The sequence below is a fragment of the Nerophis lumbriciformis genome, linkage group LG11 (assembly GCF_033978685.3).
Source record: "Nerophis lumbriciformis linkage group LG11, RoL_Nlum_v2.1, whole genome shotgun sequence".
NCBI classification, from domain to species: Eukaryota; Metazoa; Chordata; class Actinopteri; order Syngnathiformes; family Syngnathidae; genus Nerophis; species Nerophis lumbriciformis.
This window is the reverse complement of record NC_084558.2, coordinates 25805789-25820929: the sequence shown is the minus strand read 5'-3', so window position 1 is coordinate 25820929 and position 15141 is coordinate 25805789. Positions and strand designations below refer to the sequence as shown.

General features: G+C 40.1%; 1 protein-coding gene across 6 annotated transcripts in view; it reads left to right on the top strand.

Moving 5' to 3' along the window:
• Nucleotides 1–15141, top strand: part of csmd3b (CUB and Sushi multiple domains 3b) — an 877422-nt gene that overhangs the window by 761531 nt on the left and 100750 nt on the right. For 4 of the 6 annotated variants that reach the window (XM_061966990.2, XM_072914110.1, XM_061966989.2 and 1 more), the window contains one exon: nucleotides 7415–7573. In XM_061966990.2, coding sequence (XP_061822974.1) covers nucleotides 7415–7573 — 159 coding nt within the window. The remainder of the gene's footprint in view (nucleotides 1–7414; nucleotides 7574–15141) is intronic. The other 2 variants (XM_061966991.2, XM_061966988.2) reach the window with 1 other exon arrangement.

Below are 15141 nucleotides of genomic sequence, written 5' to 3'. Positions count from 1 at the left end.
CATTAAGACACGCCTCCAGCTGACTACAATCCGGCGTGTTGGTCAGCTTTAGGGGCATGTAGAGTTGGGTGTCATCAGCATAACAATGAAAGCTAACACCGTATTTGCGTATGATGTCGCCTAGCGGCAGCATGTACATACTGACGAGTGCAGGGCCAAGAACCGAACCCTGAGGAACTCCGCACGTTACCTTAACATAGTCCGAGGTCACATTATTATGGGAGACGCATTGCATCCTGTCAGTAAGATAAGAGTTAAACCACGACAAAGCTAAGTCTGACATACCAATACGTGTTTTGATATGCTCTAATAAAATATTATGATCGACGGTATCGAAAGCAGCGCTAAGATCAAGAAGCAGCAACATAGATGACGCATCAGAATCCATCGTTAGCAGTAGATCATTAGTCATTTTTGCGAGGGCTGTCTCCGTAGAGTGATTTGCCCTGAAACCGGATTGAAAAGGTTCACAGAGATTGTTAGACACTAAGTGTTCATTTAGCTGCTGTGCGACAATTTTTTCGAGGATTTTCGAAATAAAGGGAAGGTGGGACACCGGTCGGTAGTTTACCATGAGGTCAGGATCAAGGTTAGGTCTTTTGAGCAGAGGATGAATAACCGCTTTCTTGAATGCTAGGGGAACAGTACCAGAGGAAAGTGATAAGTTTATAATATTTAGCACTGATGGACCTAATAATACAAAAAGCTCCTTGATAAGTTTCCCAGGAAGTGGGTCAAGTAAACATGTTGTTTGTTTTATCCCACTTACACGCTGTAATAGTTCCTCTAATGTTTTTTCATCAAAAAGAGAGAGACTATTTTGTATTGCAGTATCCGTCGTAGATACAGTTGTATCTGTGTTCATAGAACCCAGTTGTAGCTGGGATGCGTTGTCTTTAATCTCCTTTCTAATGAGTTCAATTTTCTTATTAAAGAAATTCATAAAGTCATCTGCCGAGTGGGTGGAGCTATTGGGAGGAGTCCCTTGTTGGGTTAGCGATGCTACTGTACTAAACAAAAATTTAGGGTCGTTTTTGTTGAGGCGGATGAGATTTGAGTAATATTTAGCTTTAGCTAAGGTAAGCATGCGTTTATACGATATTAAACTATCACTCCATGCTTGATGGAAAACCTCAAGCTTGGTCGCGCGCCATTTGCGTTCCAACTTTCTACATGATAATTTATGAGCTCTGGTTTCCTCTGTAAACCATGGGGTGCGCCTTTTAGGGGCCCTTTTTTGTTTTAGCGGTGCTATACTATCAATGGTTTTGCGCAGGGCATTGTCAAAGTTGTTAGTGAGGTTATCAATAGAGCCGACATAATTTGGGAATGGTGCCATTACCGAAGGCAGTAGGTCAGCAAGAGTCATCGTTGTGGCGGCATTAATGTTGCGGCTGCTATAGCAGTTATTATTATTATTAGTTTGTTGACAATGAGTCAGAACTTCAAATTTTATAAGGTAATGATCGGACATTACTTTAGTATACGGGAGTACCATAACTTTGGAGGTGGTGACACCCCTGACTAGCACTAGATCTATCGTATTGCCGTTGCGATGCGTAGGTTCATTTATTATTTGTGTAAGACCACAGCTATCAATTATAGTCTGGAGCGCCACGCACTGAGGGTCCGATGGGGTATTCATATGGATATTAAAGTCCCCCATTATGATTATATTGTCTGCGTGCGTCACTAGATCAGCAACGAACTCTGAGAATTCATTAATAAAGTCCGAGTAGGGCCCTGGGGGGCGGTAGATAACAGCCATATCGAGAGGCAGCGGTGCGACAGACCTCATAGTAAGCACCTCAAACGATTTGTATTTATTATTTAGGTTAGGGGTAAGGTTAAAGTTTTCATTGTATATTAGTGCGACCTCCCCACCCCTTTTAAGGGGACGGGCAATATGCGCATTCGTATAGTTAGGAGGAGATGCCTCATTTAGCGCAAAAAATTCGTCTGGTTTGAGCCAGGTTTCGCTAAGACCAATGACGTTAAGATTGTTGTCTCTAATGACCTCATTAACTAATAACGTTTTGGGAGACAATGATCTTATGTTTAAAAAACCCATATTATAAGTATTGGGCTGTTTTGACGAGTTTTTGTTTAAATTATCCGTAGTAGAAATATTAATAATGTTGCGTTTATTATACGTAGTGCACTTTAAATAGTTTCGACCATATCTAGGAATTGATACGACGGGAATTTTCAGATTGTTTGCTTGATGCTGCGATCGACTGAACGCATCATGATTTGCCACCTCAGTAGAATGCATATCTACCCCTGACACATTCACAACAGAAAACACAATATGTGAGTTGTGTGTTATTCTAAGAAAATTGCTATGCGTACAGGAATTATCCAGCCTGGTGCTGGCTAGTTCTAGCTTAACTGACTCCTCACCCGGACTAGCAGGCTCTGTAATTGCCTGTGACCGGGCTTGCTCTAGTGTAGTTAGTCAAATGTGACTTAAACAGTAGTCTATGTTCTTAGACAGGATGATGGCGCCTTCCTGGTTAGGGTGAAGGCCGTCCCTCATCAGCAAGCCTGGTTTGCCCCAGAAAGAGGGCCAATTATCAATAAACGTTAGTCCCTGTTGTCTACAGAAGCTAGCCAGCCACTTGTTAAGCGAGACTAATCTGCTATATCTCTCATCATTGCCTCTCGCAAGCAGGGGGCCAGAGACAATTACTCGATGCCTGGACATCTTTCTAGCGAGATCACAAGTCCTGGCTATGTTTCTCTTTGTAATCTCTGACTGTCTCATTCTAGTGTCATTGGAGCCAACGTGTACAACTATATTCGCATAACTAGTGGTGCGATTAGCCTGTCGTACGTGTTTACTAGGCCTGTTGCGAGTTAGCTCCCTAAGATTAGCCTCAATGTCAGGTGCTCGGGCCCCCGGGATGCACTTAATTGTGGCTGGTTTGCTAAGCTTTGTTTCGGGTGATGGAGTCCCCTATGACTAAGGTGTGGTGCCCGGTAGACTGGGGTGTAGGACTAGCTAAAGAGCTAAATCTATTATGCGTCTCAACCGGTACACCGTAGCTTGTAGGCCGCTTAGGACTGCTACAGGCTGGGCTAGTTAGCTCGCTACAGCTAACGCTAGCAGATGTGTCCGCAACATCTAAAGTTACGAGATTACTCTGCTCTAACTGGCGGACACGGCCCTCTAGCAGAGCCAGCCTCTCCGTGAGTAAGGTGCAAGACGCGCAGGAAGCCATACTCACGGTGTTTTCTGTCACCAAGTGAAGTTCCTGCTGTCTTCCGAGAAGTCCTGGTCACGGTGTGCAGGAGTAGACTCCTTCTGACCGGCGCCCGGCGACGCCTTTCTCCGCGCTAGCTTCGTTAGCTTAGCAGCTAGCTGCTAGCTAGCTGCGGGAGGGGTGGAGAGACAGAGATCGGGTGATTTGCAAGTTAAATAGTACTACTAAATATGTTGAGAAAGTAATAAAGAAAGCTGCAGAACAATTTAAAAGCACACAAATAGAACGATACTTAGCTTTTTCGAAACAGCGAGCAGTCAGCGAGCAGTCACGCACGGTGAACCGGAACCGGAAGTTATCATATCTGTATCGGACAATATAGTTTACATACGAAATGTCCATTTCCATTTATTACAAGTAATAAGAAAACGAAAATGCCTCACTTACTTATCAAGGAGGAAATGAGCAAGTTTGGCGTCAGATGAAAAAATCTTCTCTGCCTTCAATTGTCTCCATCTTTCAAAGGCATCCCCGATACAAATCCTCGTTTTGTTTCTGGCTTTGTCATGAATAAGTTGAGAATTGTAACAACGCCTTTTAGATTTACTAAGGTCTGACATGTTTAGTAACTTTACCAGTGGCAGTAGCTCGATGTAGGTGGAGGTGCGTAACTGGCAACCTGGATGTAACACACTCACAGATTTTGTAAGTGGTTAAACGGTGGAGGGCGTGGCATCGAAATTAAAACAATATTAATATTTCGGGGCTATAAATCTAATTTTGAAATGAGCATATCCCGGCTGAACTACTGTTTTTAGTTGTAAAGGTAAAGCACATGATTTATTAATGCCTTTTGACATATCAGGGCCATTTAATGATGACATCACATGAAATTATTACATTAAAGGGAAACTGCACTTTTTTTATTTTTTTTATTTTGCATACCATCCACAATCCCTGTGTGAGACAAAAATATTATTTCTCTTTTCTGTGCATTCTAAATAGTAAAAATCAGTGCTGGCAAGAGGCGGCTAACAATGCAGGTCATGGGGATTGACCTATTTTGCCTATAAAGCTCGCTAAAAAAATCCTAAAACCTCCAACAATGTTCCATATACATGCTGGAAGTATATATGTAATGTAGTAACATAATGTGTAATATTTACGCATTTTGGTCATTTTAAGCATTACTGGAACTTCTTTCCTGGGTGCATTGACTTCACAGAACGCATAGCAACTAACGCTACTTCTGTCAACAACGACTCCTACTAATCGTGGCACACTACATGAGAGGCAACGACAACTACTTTGGGACAAATAATGATCCAGAACCATATATTTTACAGATGCATATTTCACTATTAAGGAGGATGAGCTATGAGTTTTAGAAGCTGGGTGCTAATAAGGTCCAGCTATAGTGAAACACTAAGTATCATGTATCAGTATTGCAAAGTGATAAACAAGAAATATAAAATACAAACATAATGAAACAGTCTCTTACAACAGTGGTCCCTATCCACCAGTCCGTGACACATTTGCTACCGGGCCGCACAGAGACATTAAATAATTTATAACCCACCGCATTTTCTCCTGCTTAATTTTCGCCAGTCCCACCACACACCAATAAGCTTGTTCATTGATGTATTATAAAACTCCTGATAGGAAGTCGCCATTTGCTATATTTGTTACATCTTTGTTACATGGGACAATGCACATTAACAAACATATACAATGTAAAGGTGCCTAATTGTAGCCAAAAACTCTGTTCTATCTGCAGTCCACAGCAGGGTGATGACCTAAGATCAGGGCGGATCAATAATAATAACAATAATAATAATAATAATAACAAATAATAATAATAATAACAAATAATAATAATAATAATAATAATAATAACAAATAATAATAATAATAATAATAATAATAATAACAAAGTGACCATAGTAGTTAAAGTGCATAAGGCAGATGGAGAAGTGTTAAATTGTTGCATATAATACTTGTGCTGAAGGAAGGAAATACACATCTCTTTTGGCCTAGTAAGTTAAAGTGCTGGTAGTATTGCACATAGTATTACATATGTACGTATACGTATAAAGTAGTTGGCAATAACAGATGTATTTGCACATTAAACATTGGACCAAAAAAGGTAGCATTAGTGTATGTACGTATGAAATATTTCACAAAATTTGAATACATAACTTTTAGAATGGGAATAGAAATCCACAGAAATCTATTGGAACTAATGGCAAGTATTTCTGGCTTTATTATATATATCCATGTTCTTGTCCTTGAATGTGATGTATCACCTATAACCCATTAGATACTAAAGCCAAAAAAGCCCACTACTAGCAAAAATGAGTAAAAAACAAAAGTCTATGGAAAGCTTTTTTGTAAAGGGAAAAAGCCAGGTTCATGGTGAGATTTTTCATGTTGTCATTTTTCATGCACTTATTTGCTATATTCATCTGCCACACGTGGAAGGCCGGTTCGTGAACATAATGCCTACATTAAAACGGTCCCTGGTGCAAAAAAGGTTGGGGAACCCCCGACTTACAATGTCCGTTCTCACTGGGATGCGGTCTGATTGGATGGTTGTATCTTTCAGCACAAGACTTGTGTTCCCTTTTTAGATGATGAATTCAGCATCATCCCCCCTTCTCAGGTAAAAAATGCTTAGCTGAAACAAGCATTGGTTTTTGAATATTTTTTTAGGGCGCCTTATTGGCTCAATAGATGAATCTCCATCACCTGCATTGTTAGCCACCTCTTGCTAGCAGTTTTTCTACTATTGAGAACGCACAGAAACGAGAAAGACATGTGTGTTCTTGTCTCACATAAGGATTGAGAATGATTTGCAAAATTTGAAAAAAAAACAGTGCAGTTGCCCTTTAGTTTCATTATTAATTTTTTTTATTTAAAAAAAAATTGGTAAATATTAACCCTCATTTGCACCCATTTAATTGATGACGAAAATGATTAGAAGGTGTGCCGAAGTATATTTCTGCCCACATAGTGGACCTCAGAGATATGTTTCTTAGGAAGTACCACCGTTTTCTGCAAGCTCCACCTCCCATTACCGTTTAGCTTGGAATATTTGGCTTGTACTAGCAAGTGACATAGGATTAATAAATATAAATTAGGGCTGCCAGATGATTAAAATATTTAATTGCGATAAATCACATTTTGTTCATTAACTCTAAATTAATCACAATTATTCACAGATAGATACAGTAAATGTTTTCATCATTAATAACTGTACCATAGACAAATAATTTTCAAGTTTTTAATACCATGATTGGACAATTAGTTTTATTGAAAGCTTTTTTAAACATCTCAACACAAGATGGACATAAACACGCTTTTAACGACAATAAAAAAAAATGATGTGCAGTGCTTTGGTGTCTTTCCCGATATTATATTATGTAGGTGGACAGAATGTGGTATTCCTGCTGTAGGAGCACTTGCATTCAGAGGAGATGAGCTACGCTTCCATCTTTAGATACTGGTACGATCATCCTTTGATTGTCAAAGATGTTTGGTAATCAAATGTAATGTTTCTACCTTAATAATTGCTTCTGATATTCTGTACATTACGTGTTGTACAAGGTAATCATATTTGTTTGGCTGCATGACAAAATCCTAACCTTCTGTATTGATTAATAAAGTGTAATATTCAGCCTGTTAACATTTTGTAATTGAGGACTATCAACCAGAACATGTTAAAAAAGAATATACACAATATTTCAGGCTGCCAGGAAGTGATGCTCAACCCCTCCAAATGCAAGCATGCCAGCAGGCACTTTTTGCAGTGAAGTCGTCTCACGGCGATCATAAATGAAAATACTCTTGTCAGGAGAACAACAACTTGCCATACCCCCATTCTATCGAGCTATTTTTCCCCGATTGTGGCTCAACACTAACTGAATGCAGATACATTTTTCACATTACAGAATAGCCCAAGGGTCAGACAGGATCAACAAAATTGGTGTTGCTAAAGGAACTTATAGATAAGGCATTATTATCGTGTTTACTTTGACAGCCCTAATTTATATGTAAGCAAATATTTGGGTATTACATTTGTATCTGTACAATTATTTCTCTAACATGATTGTACTTTTGTTAATAAAAACTCTAAAAAAAAAAATGTGGTTGTCGTACCACAGTTTGAAAATAGATGGACTAACAAGTCTCTTTCGATGCTCTTTCAGGTCCGTCCACCAATGATCCAACTTTGGCAACGCTGAGCGGCGACCTGCCGACGCCCTTTAATTTAACAACCACCGGCCATCAGTTCCTGGTGCGCTGGTCGTCAGACCACAACACGAACAAGAGTGGCTTCAAAATTCGCTATGTTGGTGAGTACCAAAGTATGTATCCCAATTTTATTTTACTACTAACTAACACTATTCTATTGCATGTACTGTAAAGAAAGAGGCAGACAGAAGGAAAGACTTTAAGTTTTTGAAGTAGAATTAAAGAAGTACTGTATTTTCCGGACCATAGGGCGCACTGGATTATAAGGCGCACTGCCGATGAATGGTCTATTTTTTCATGTTTTTTCATATATTAGGCGCACCGGATTATAGGGAGTCATATTATTATTATGTTTTTCTAAATTGAAAACACTTCCTTGTGGTCTACATAACATGTAACAGTAGTTATTTGGTCAAAATGTTGCATAGTTGATGTTTTACAGATCATCTTCAAGCCGCTTTCTGAAAGTCACTTCCTGATGCCCCGTTTTGTGGGCGGTCTTATTTACGTGGTTCACCTTCGACAGCGTCTTCTCCCCGTCATCTTTTTTGTAGCGGTGTAGCGTGCAAGGACGGCAGTGGAAGAAGTGTCAAAAGATGGAGCTAACTGTTTTAATGACATTCAGACTTTACTTAAATCAATAACGGAGCAGCATCTCCTCAAGCGGAAACAACCACACTGGAAATGCGTCCCGTGAAAAGCCGTCCGACCGGAACTCTTATAACTAAAGTTCCTTGGGTGAATAATGTAAACTCACTACACCGGTATGTTTTTGCGCTTTCATGGCGAGTTTACTGACAGATATAAGTAAGAACTTTACACTACTTTATATTAGAAATGGCAGCAGCGGAGGATGAATGTCCCATAACAAGAAGATAGAGAAAAAGAAGAAGCTACGGCATCGGCGCGAACGAGCGCAATTTTTCAGGACTTATACAGATCCCAAATACAGATCAGCAGGTACCAGAAGGTAAGACAAGTTGCTTTGGCATAATATTACGAAACAAAACGCCAGATAATATCTTTCCTTATACACACACACACCATAATCATACTAGTATGTTTAATGCGCAGACAATCCTTCAAGCGGTGCGGCTTCATAGTACCAAAGTCGTGCTGAAACATTTTTATAGATTTTTGAGCGCCGTGTCTAATGTTCTATATTTTCAATGGAACAGTTAAAATGTTGGTGTTGTTTACTTGAGACATATTGCCATTATAGTGCAGTCTACATGTATCATTACACCATGTACCAAACAAAATAGCTTCGAGGTGGGTAAGCTCAACCAAACTTATTCCTTACATTAGGTGCATCGGGTTATAAGGTGCACTGCCGAGTTTTGAGGAAAAAAAATGATTTTGAGTGCGCCTTATAGTCCGGAAAATACGGTAGTGACAAAAAAGTTGTCTCTTCTGACTGCCTTTTTAAAAAGTTTGTGTAACGGTCTTGTTTAGCACAGATGGTGTTTTTTGGAGCAAGTTGCACACTTGCAAGTAGAACTTTTGTCCAAGACCCTCAGCCATGCAATCAGGAGGATATATATTGAAGGATATTTTTGACAGTGAAGGGGAACATGATGGCCGTACCTGGTTACTTTCTGTGACCTTTAAATCCCTCTTCTTCTACTTGATGGATTAGGGTTCGAACTAAAGCAGATGCCTACCTCAGTGGAGTCACAGCGTTATTCATGTTTTATTTCAATAAAAATGTCAAATTATGAGGTGAAATTATGTTAGCTTGCTGAGATTTTTCTTTTGTGTTTTAATACTCACTATTTTGACCACAAGTGTGAAAAGGTAACCAAAAATAATACTAATGTTAAACAATAATTTATAGGTAAACCTAATAATCCAGTCTAAAGAGATTTAGTGTGTTACAGGATTCTATATACCGTATTTTTGGACTATAAGTCGCAGTGTTTTTCATAGTTTGCGACTTATACTCAGGAGCGACTTATGTGTGAAATTATTAACACATTACCGTAAAATATCAAATAATATTATTTAGCTCATTCACGTGAGGGACTAGACGTATAAGATTTCATGGGATTTAGCGATCGGGAGTGACAGATTGTTTGGTAAACGTATAGCATGTTCTATATGTTATAGTTATTTGAATGACTCTTACTATAATATGTTACGTTAACATACCAGGCACGTTCTCAGTTGGTTATTTATGCCTCATTTAACGTACACTTATTCAGCCTGTTGTTCACTATTCTTTATTTATTTTAAATTGCCTTTCAAATGTCTATTCTTGGTGTTGGGATTTATCAAATACGTTTCCCCAAAAAATGCGAGTTATACTCCAGTGCGACTTATATATGTTGTTTTCCTTCTTTACTTCTTTATTATGCACTTTTGGCCGGTGCGACTTATACTCCGGAGCGATTTATACTCCGAAAAATACGGTACAGGGTATACCAAACATTTTTTATAAACAGTAGGGAAGGGACTCACATGGCCCAATTCCTGGGTGGATCTCACATGAGAGGAAGGTGGGGGCTTAATCATTTTTAGCAATGCAGTCTGCTAAAAATGAAGGAAAGCGCCGCTCTACATAGCAACTGACGCTGTTGTCAAAGTTGGAATTGCCACAAAACACATTTTAGGATATTCAACACTCTTCTGCAATCTAGCGCCGATAGTGGATAGTGCACCCCCCCTCCCCCCCAATTTGTCCCCTTTTAATGTGTCAGGTAAACCGCAACGAATGGGGCCATATGAATCCCCTTCCCACTGTATACAGTAATTTTTGCTTTTAAAATTATGTTCAATTTTGGGACAGCCTGTATAATGTTAAATACATAGCTGTCAAACATTCCGGAGAGAGCTGGTAGCAAGCAGGTATGTGTTGCATTTAGCTAGCTAGCTAACATTGACAGTGGGTTGTAGCTTTTTTAATTTCTGTGTTTTCTGCTACATATTTACTTTCTTTGACGAATGAGCAAGGTGCCAAGTGTAAAAATAAGTTAACCACTGCAAAAGGTTAACCTTCATGAATAAAACAGGCTCCTTTTGATAGCTAGTGACTTGTCACATACAGTATAGCGAGCTAGCATGTCGCAGCTAACATTCAGAGCTTTTTCATTATTGGTCATTGTCGAAATAAGTTTGCTTATTGTCATCTAAATTTGCCAGGCAAGTGTAAAACTATAAGTACCGGTAAACATTAACTGTATATGACCATAAGACTGTAAATCAGGGATATTCAACTAAATTGTTTTGGGGGCCGCATTTCCAGAAAGCTAAGGGCCAGGGGGTTAGGGGGGGCCCTTCACTATTAGTCGTATTTTGTATATTCCCGAGAACCAGCGTCCTCTACAGTAGACATTTGTTTTTGCTTTATTTATTTTGTCCAAGTTACAGGAGCACTCTGCTGTTCTTAGGGACCTTCTACAAAAAAGCTTGGGAATCTGTCAAGATATCATCTCTATAACAGCACTCTAGTGTTTTTAGGAATCAGCTGCAAAAATGTTAGTTTCGCAAAAGTGTTTTTAACTAATCTCGAGGGCCACCAGTGGAATGGCCAAAATGATAAACAAGTGAGGACCTAAAACGGAACCTTGAGGAACACCACTAGTATAATGACTACTGACTGCATCTGAAACAAACAAGCTACAGCACCATCTTAGTTACATAAATCACATTACAAAAAAAGTGTGTAACTGCCAAAAAGGAGAGGACTTAAAGGAGTGCCTTGAGAAACACCTCAGTTATGTAAATATCAAGTTTGGACCTTAGTGTTCTCTGTTTGCTATCAAGATTAAACTGTCAATGTAAGGATCTGCTCATGTGTTTACAGTGGTGCAAGTTATTCTACAAAACAGGAGCACTCTTGTGTGTTTAGGAATTTGTTGCAAAAATGTTCCGCCATAGTGTCAGTCCAGCGCCTGATTTTGCCCCCAGGCCGCCAGTTGAATAGCCCTGATGTATGCTTGTGAGCTCTTTGTAATGTGATAAACTGTAATAACAAGTTGTATGACAAAACGAGGAAAGTGCCTGCTTAATTGGCGCACAAGTGTAAAAAGAAGTTACCACTTTAACAACAAAACTACCTTTAAGAGTCTACGACTAAATCCAGTGCAAAATCCCCCCAACAAACCCTGTTAAACAAGCCACAATGAAGTCCATTTAATGTAATCAGATTAAACAAGGTCACTCAAGATCTTAGTTTTTGGGGTCCAATGTTAATAACGCCTGATTGAGTAATATAATGGAAGTGTTGCTGGTGCTAATGCCGCACTTGGCCTATTGGCATCATTGTGTGCGATGTCATAATGTTTTAATAAGCCGACAGGTTTGAAGCAGCCACTGGTGGTCTTCGTCTAAAATTAATTAACCTTGGTCAATTATTAATACGGCTGCTTGAATGGTGGCTTCTCCTCTCATAGACACAATTCATTGCCAGATAGAAGTCTTCTTTCCAGAGGGGGAGAAAGAGAAGTTGTTGCTCACCAAAACAGCAGCACCCACTGACACATGTAGACAGTCTCTACAATGTATTGATGTGAGGAGGTTCATAATGCTGCCCTTTAACTATGATAGTGTCAGGACTTGGTCCTTGGGTTTTGTTTTTCCGGAAGGCAACGGAAAGTTGGCTCGGGCGAGACGGGAATGTGAGTACATAATTCTTTATTACTATCAAAAAAGTACAAACGAAAAGTGCGCACAGTGGCGGAGAACAAACTATGAAACCAAAAAGACTATAGCACAAAGGCAATTAAACTAAGAACACGAAACAAAACACTTACTGTGGCATGGGACTGTGAACATGGCTTGAGAGGATAATGTACAGAGCATAAATGCGATGTCGCCAGGCTGACCAACAGAAAAAGAAAAGCTTAAATAACACAGACATGATTAACGAAAACAGATGCGTGACTCAAAACGTGAAACAGGTGCGTGACGTGACAGGTGAAAACTAATGGGTTGCTATGGAAACAAAACAAGGGAGTGAACAACCAGAAACTAAAGAGTCCAATAACTAAGCAAAACAAAACATGACTAAAACAAAACATGATTACACAGACATGACAGATAGTTTCTTCTTACTTACTTAGACTTAGTTCCTCCCATTCCTGTTGGAACATTGGGCGATGAGTCCCCTCCATTTGTTCCGGTCACTGGCGACCCTTCTTGCTCCATGCCAGCTGACTCCCATCTCTCTCAGGTTTTCCTTGGCTGTTTGTCTCCACGTCTTCTTTGGTCGTCCTCTCTTCCTCTTTCCCCCTTCTGGCACCCAGTCCATTGCCACACTTGTCGGTGTCTCTCTTGGCAGTCGGAGTACGTGTCCAGCCATTCTCCTTCTCATGTCAGAGACTATGTCAGACAATGGTGCTACCCCTGCCCTTCTCATCACCTCTTCATTGGTGATGTGGTCTCTCCATGAGATCCTCAAGATGTATCTGAGGCACTGTCGGTGGAAGACATCCAGCTTTTTAGTAATGTTTGATGTCTTCATCCACGTCTCACAGGCATAGGTCAGTGTAGGGATGACCACTGACATATAGAGGCGCAGCTTTGTGGACATACTGATAGATTTTGATGACCAGATGTTCCAGAGGCGTTGGAAGACTCCTGCAGCTTTTCCGATTCTGGTCTGTACATCCTTTTCTGCGTCTCCAGTGTTTGAGATGTTGCTTCCAAGATACGTGAAGTTCTCAACGTACTCTATGCCTTGTTCGCCTATGGTGAGCAGTGGAACGTTTTGTTCTTGTGCCACGTTGGCCTTGGTCTTCTCTTGGCTTATACGTAGGCCGACTTTTTCCCCTTGCTCATGCAGATTGTTGGTTAATTTTTGGAGCGCAGCGTAGGAATGACTAAGCAGAGCCAAGTCGTCCGCAAAGTCCAGATCTGCCAGTCTGCCCTCTCCCCACTTAATGCCGAGGTTTGCTCCGACGACAGACTTCCTCTTGACAAAGTCTATGACAATGATGGAGATAAGATGCAACCCAGTCTTACCCCGGTCACAATGTCAAAGTCGTCGGCTGTGCTGTTGGTGGTTTTCACTCGACAGGTGGAGTTGTGGTACAGGGCTCTGAAGATGTTGACGTACTTTGATGGTATACCGTATAGCTGGAGGACCTGCGACAGTGATTCCCGGTGGATGCTGTCGAAGGCTTTCTTGAAATCGATGTAATTGATGATGAGGGGTGTCTGGAGTTCTTAGCACTTTTCTATGATGTTGCGAAGAGTGAAGATCTGTTCCGCGCAGGACCTTCCCTTTCGGAAGCCGGCTTGCTCTTCCCTTAAGATGTTATCTACCTCGTCTTTTAGGATAGTTTCTTCAGCAGTATTAAAATTGATTATTAATGAAAAAATGGTTCAATTTTTTTTGTCTGTATTAATACTTTTAATTTCTTTGGAACTTGACATATATTGTAAAATGTATATTTCGTATGTTCATTATTATAAATTATAAAACTATATACTACAATAAAATTATTAAGATAAAATAAAATGATAAATTATAATATATTATCATTATTATTATTATTAATATTATCATTATATTATTACTACTATTACTACTCACTACTACTACTTTCTTAATTCAAACTGATTTTTGCAATATATTTGGTATGAATTACAAAATAAAACCTCGTCTGGCTGCTATGAAACTTCTCGGCTACTGACGTATGACGTTCTGTATACATGCAGCGAGTAAGCACCTAAATTACGTCAACCTTTTAGATACATTTTTGAAAATCTATACATCCATTTTCTTCCGCTTATTCGAGGTCGGGTCGCGGGGGCAGCAGCCTAAGCAGAGAAGCCCAGACTTCCCTCTGCCCAGCCACTTCGTCCAGCTCCATCCGGGGGATCCCGAGGCGTTCCCAGGCCAGCCGGGAGACATAGTCTTTCCAACGTGTCCTGGGTCTTCCCCGTGGCCTCCAACTAGTCGGACGTGCCTTGAACACTTCCCCAGGAAGGCGTCCGGGTGGCATCCTGACCAGATGCTCGAACCACCTCATCTGGCTTCTCTCGATGTGGAGGAGCAGCGGCTTTACTTTGATCTCCTCCCGGATGGCAGAACTTGTCACCCTATCTCTAAGGGAGAGCGCCGCCACCCGGCGGAAGAAACTAATTCCGGCCACTTGTACCCGTGATCTTGTCCTTTTGGTCATAACCCAAAGCTCATGACCTTAGGTGAGGATGGGAACGTAGATCGACCGGTAAATTGAGAGCTTTGCCTTCCGGCTCAGCTCTTTCTTTACCACAAATTTAGAAAATGATTAATCAATTTAGAATTCGAATAAAAAGGAATTGCGATTCGGATGTGAATCAGTTTTTTTCAGCACCCCTAATTACATGTATTATTATTATTATTATACTGTACAGTAGGTATATTGTTATATCATTATCAATATTAATTCAAGGGCATGTCATTTTATTCTCAAAAAAAAGCAGCGTAAAAACAAGACCTAATTCAAAAACATCAACCCTAACACCTGCCTAACTCCATACAGCTGACTAGTACTTTTTGCAGTTGAGTAAATGAACAGCCACTATACAACATGAAGACATCTATAAAACGCATCCTTTTTGAACATTTAAGAAATATTACAATGTTTACTACTTATAAAGGATCCCAATTGGCCGGAATTTTTTGGAATACACTGAAAAAGTACCATTACCAGTACATACCAGTACAAGTAAGTGGGAATTCTGCCCTAGA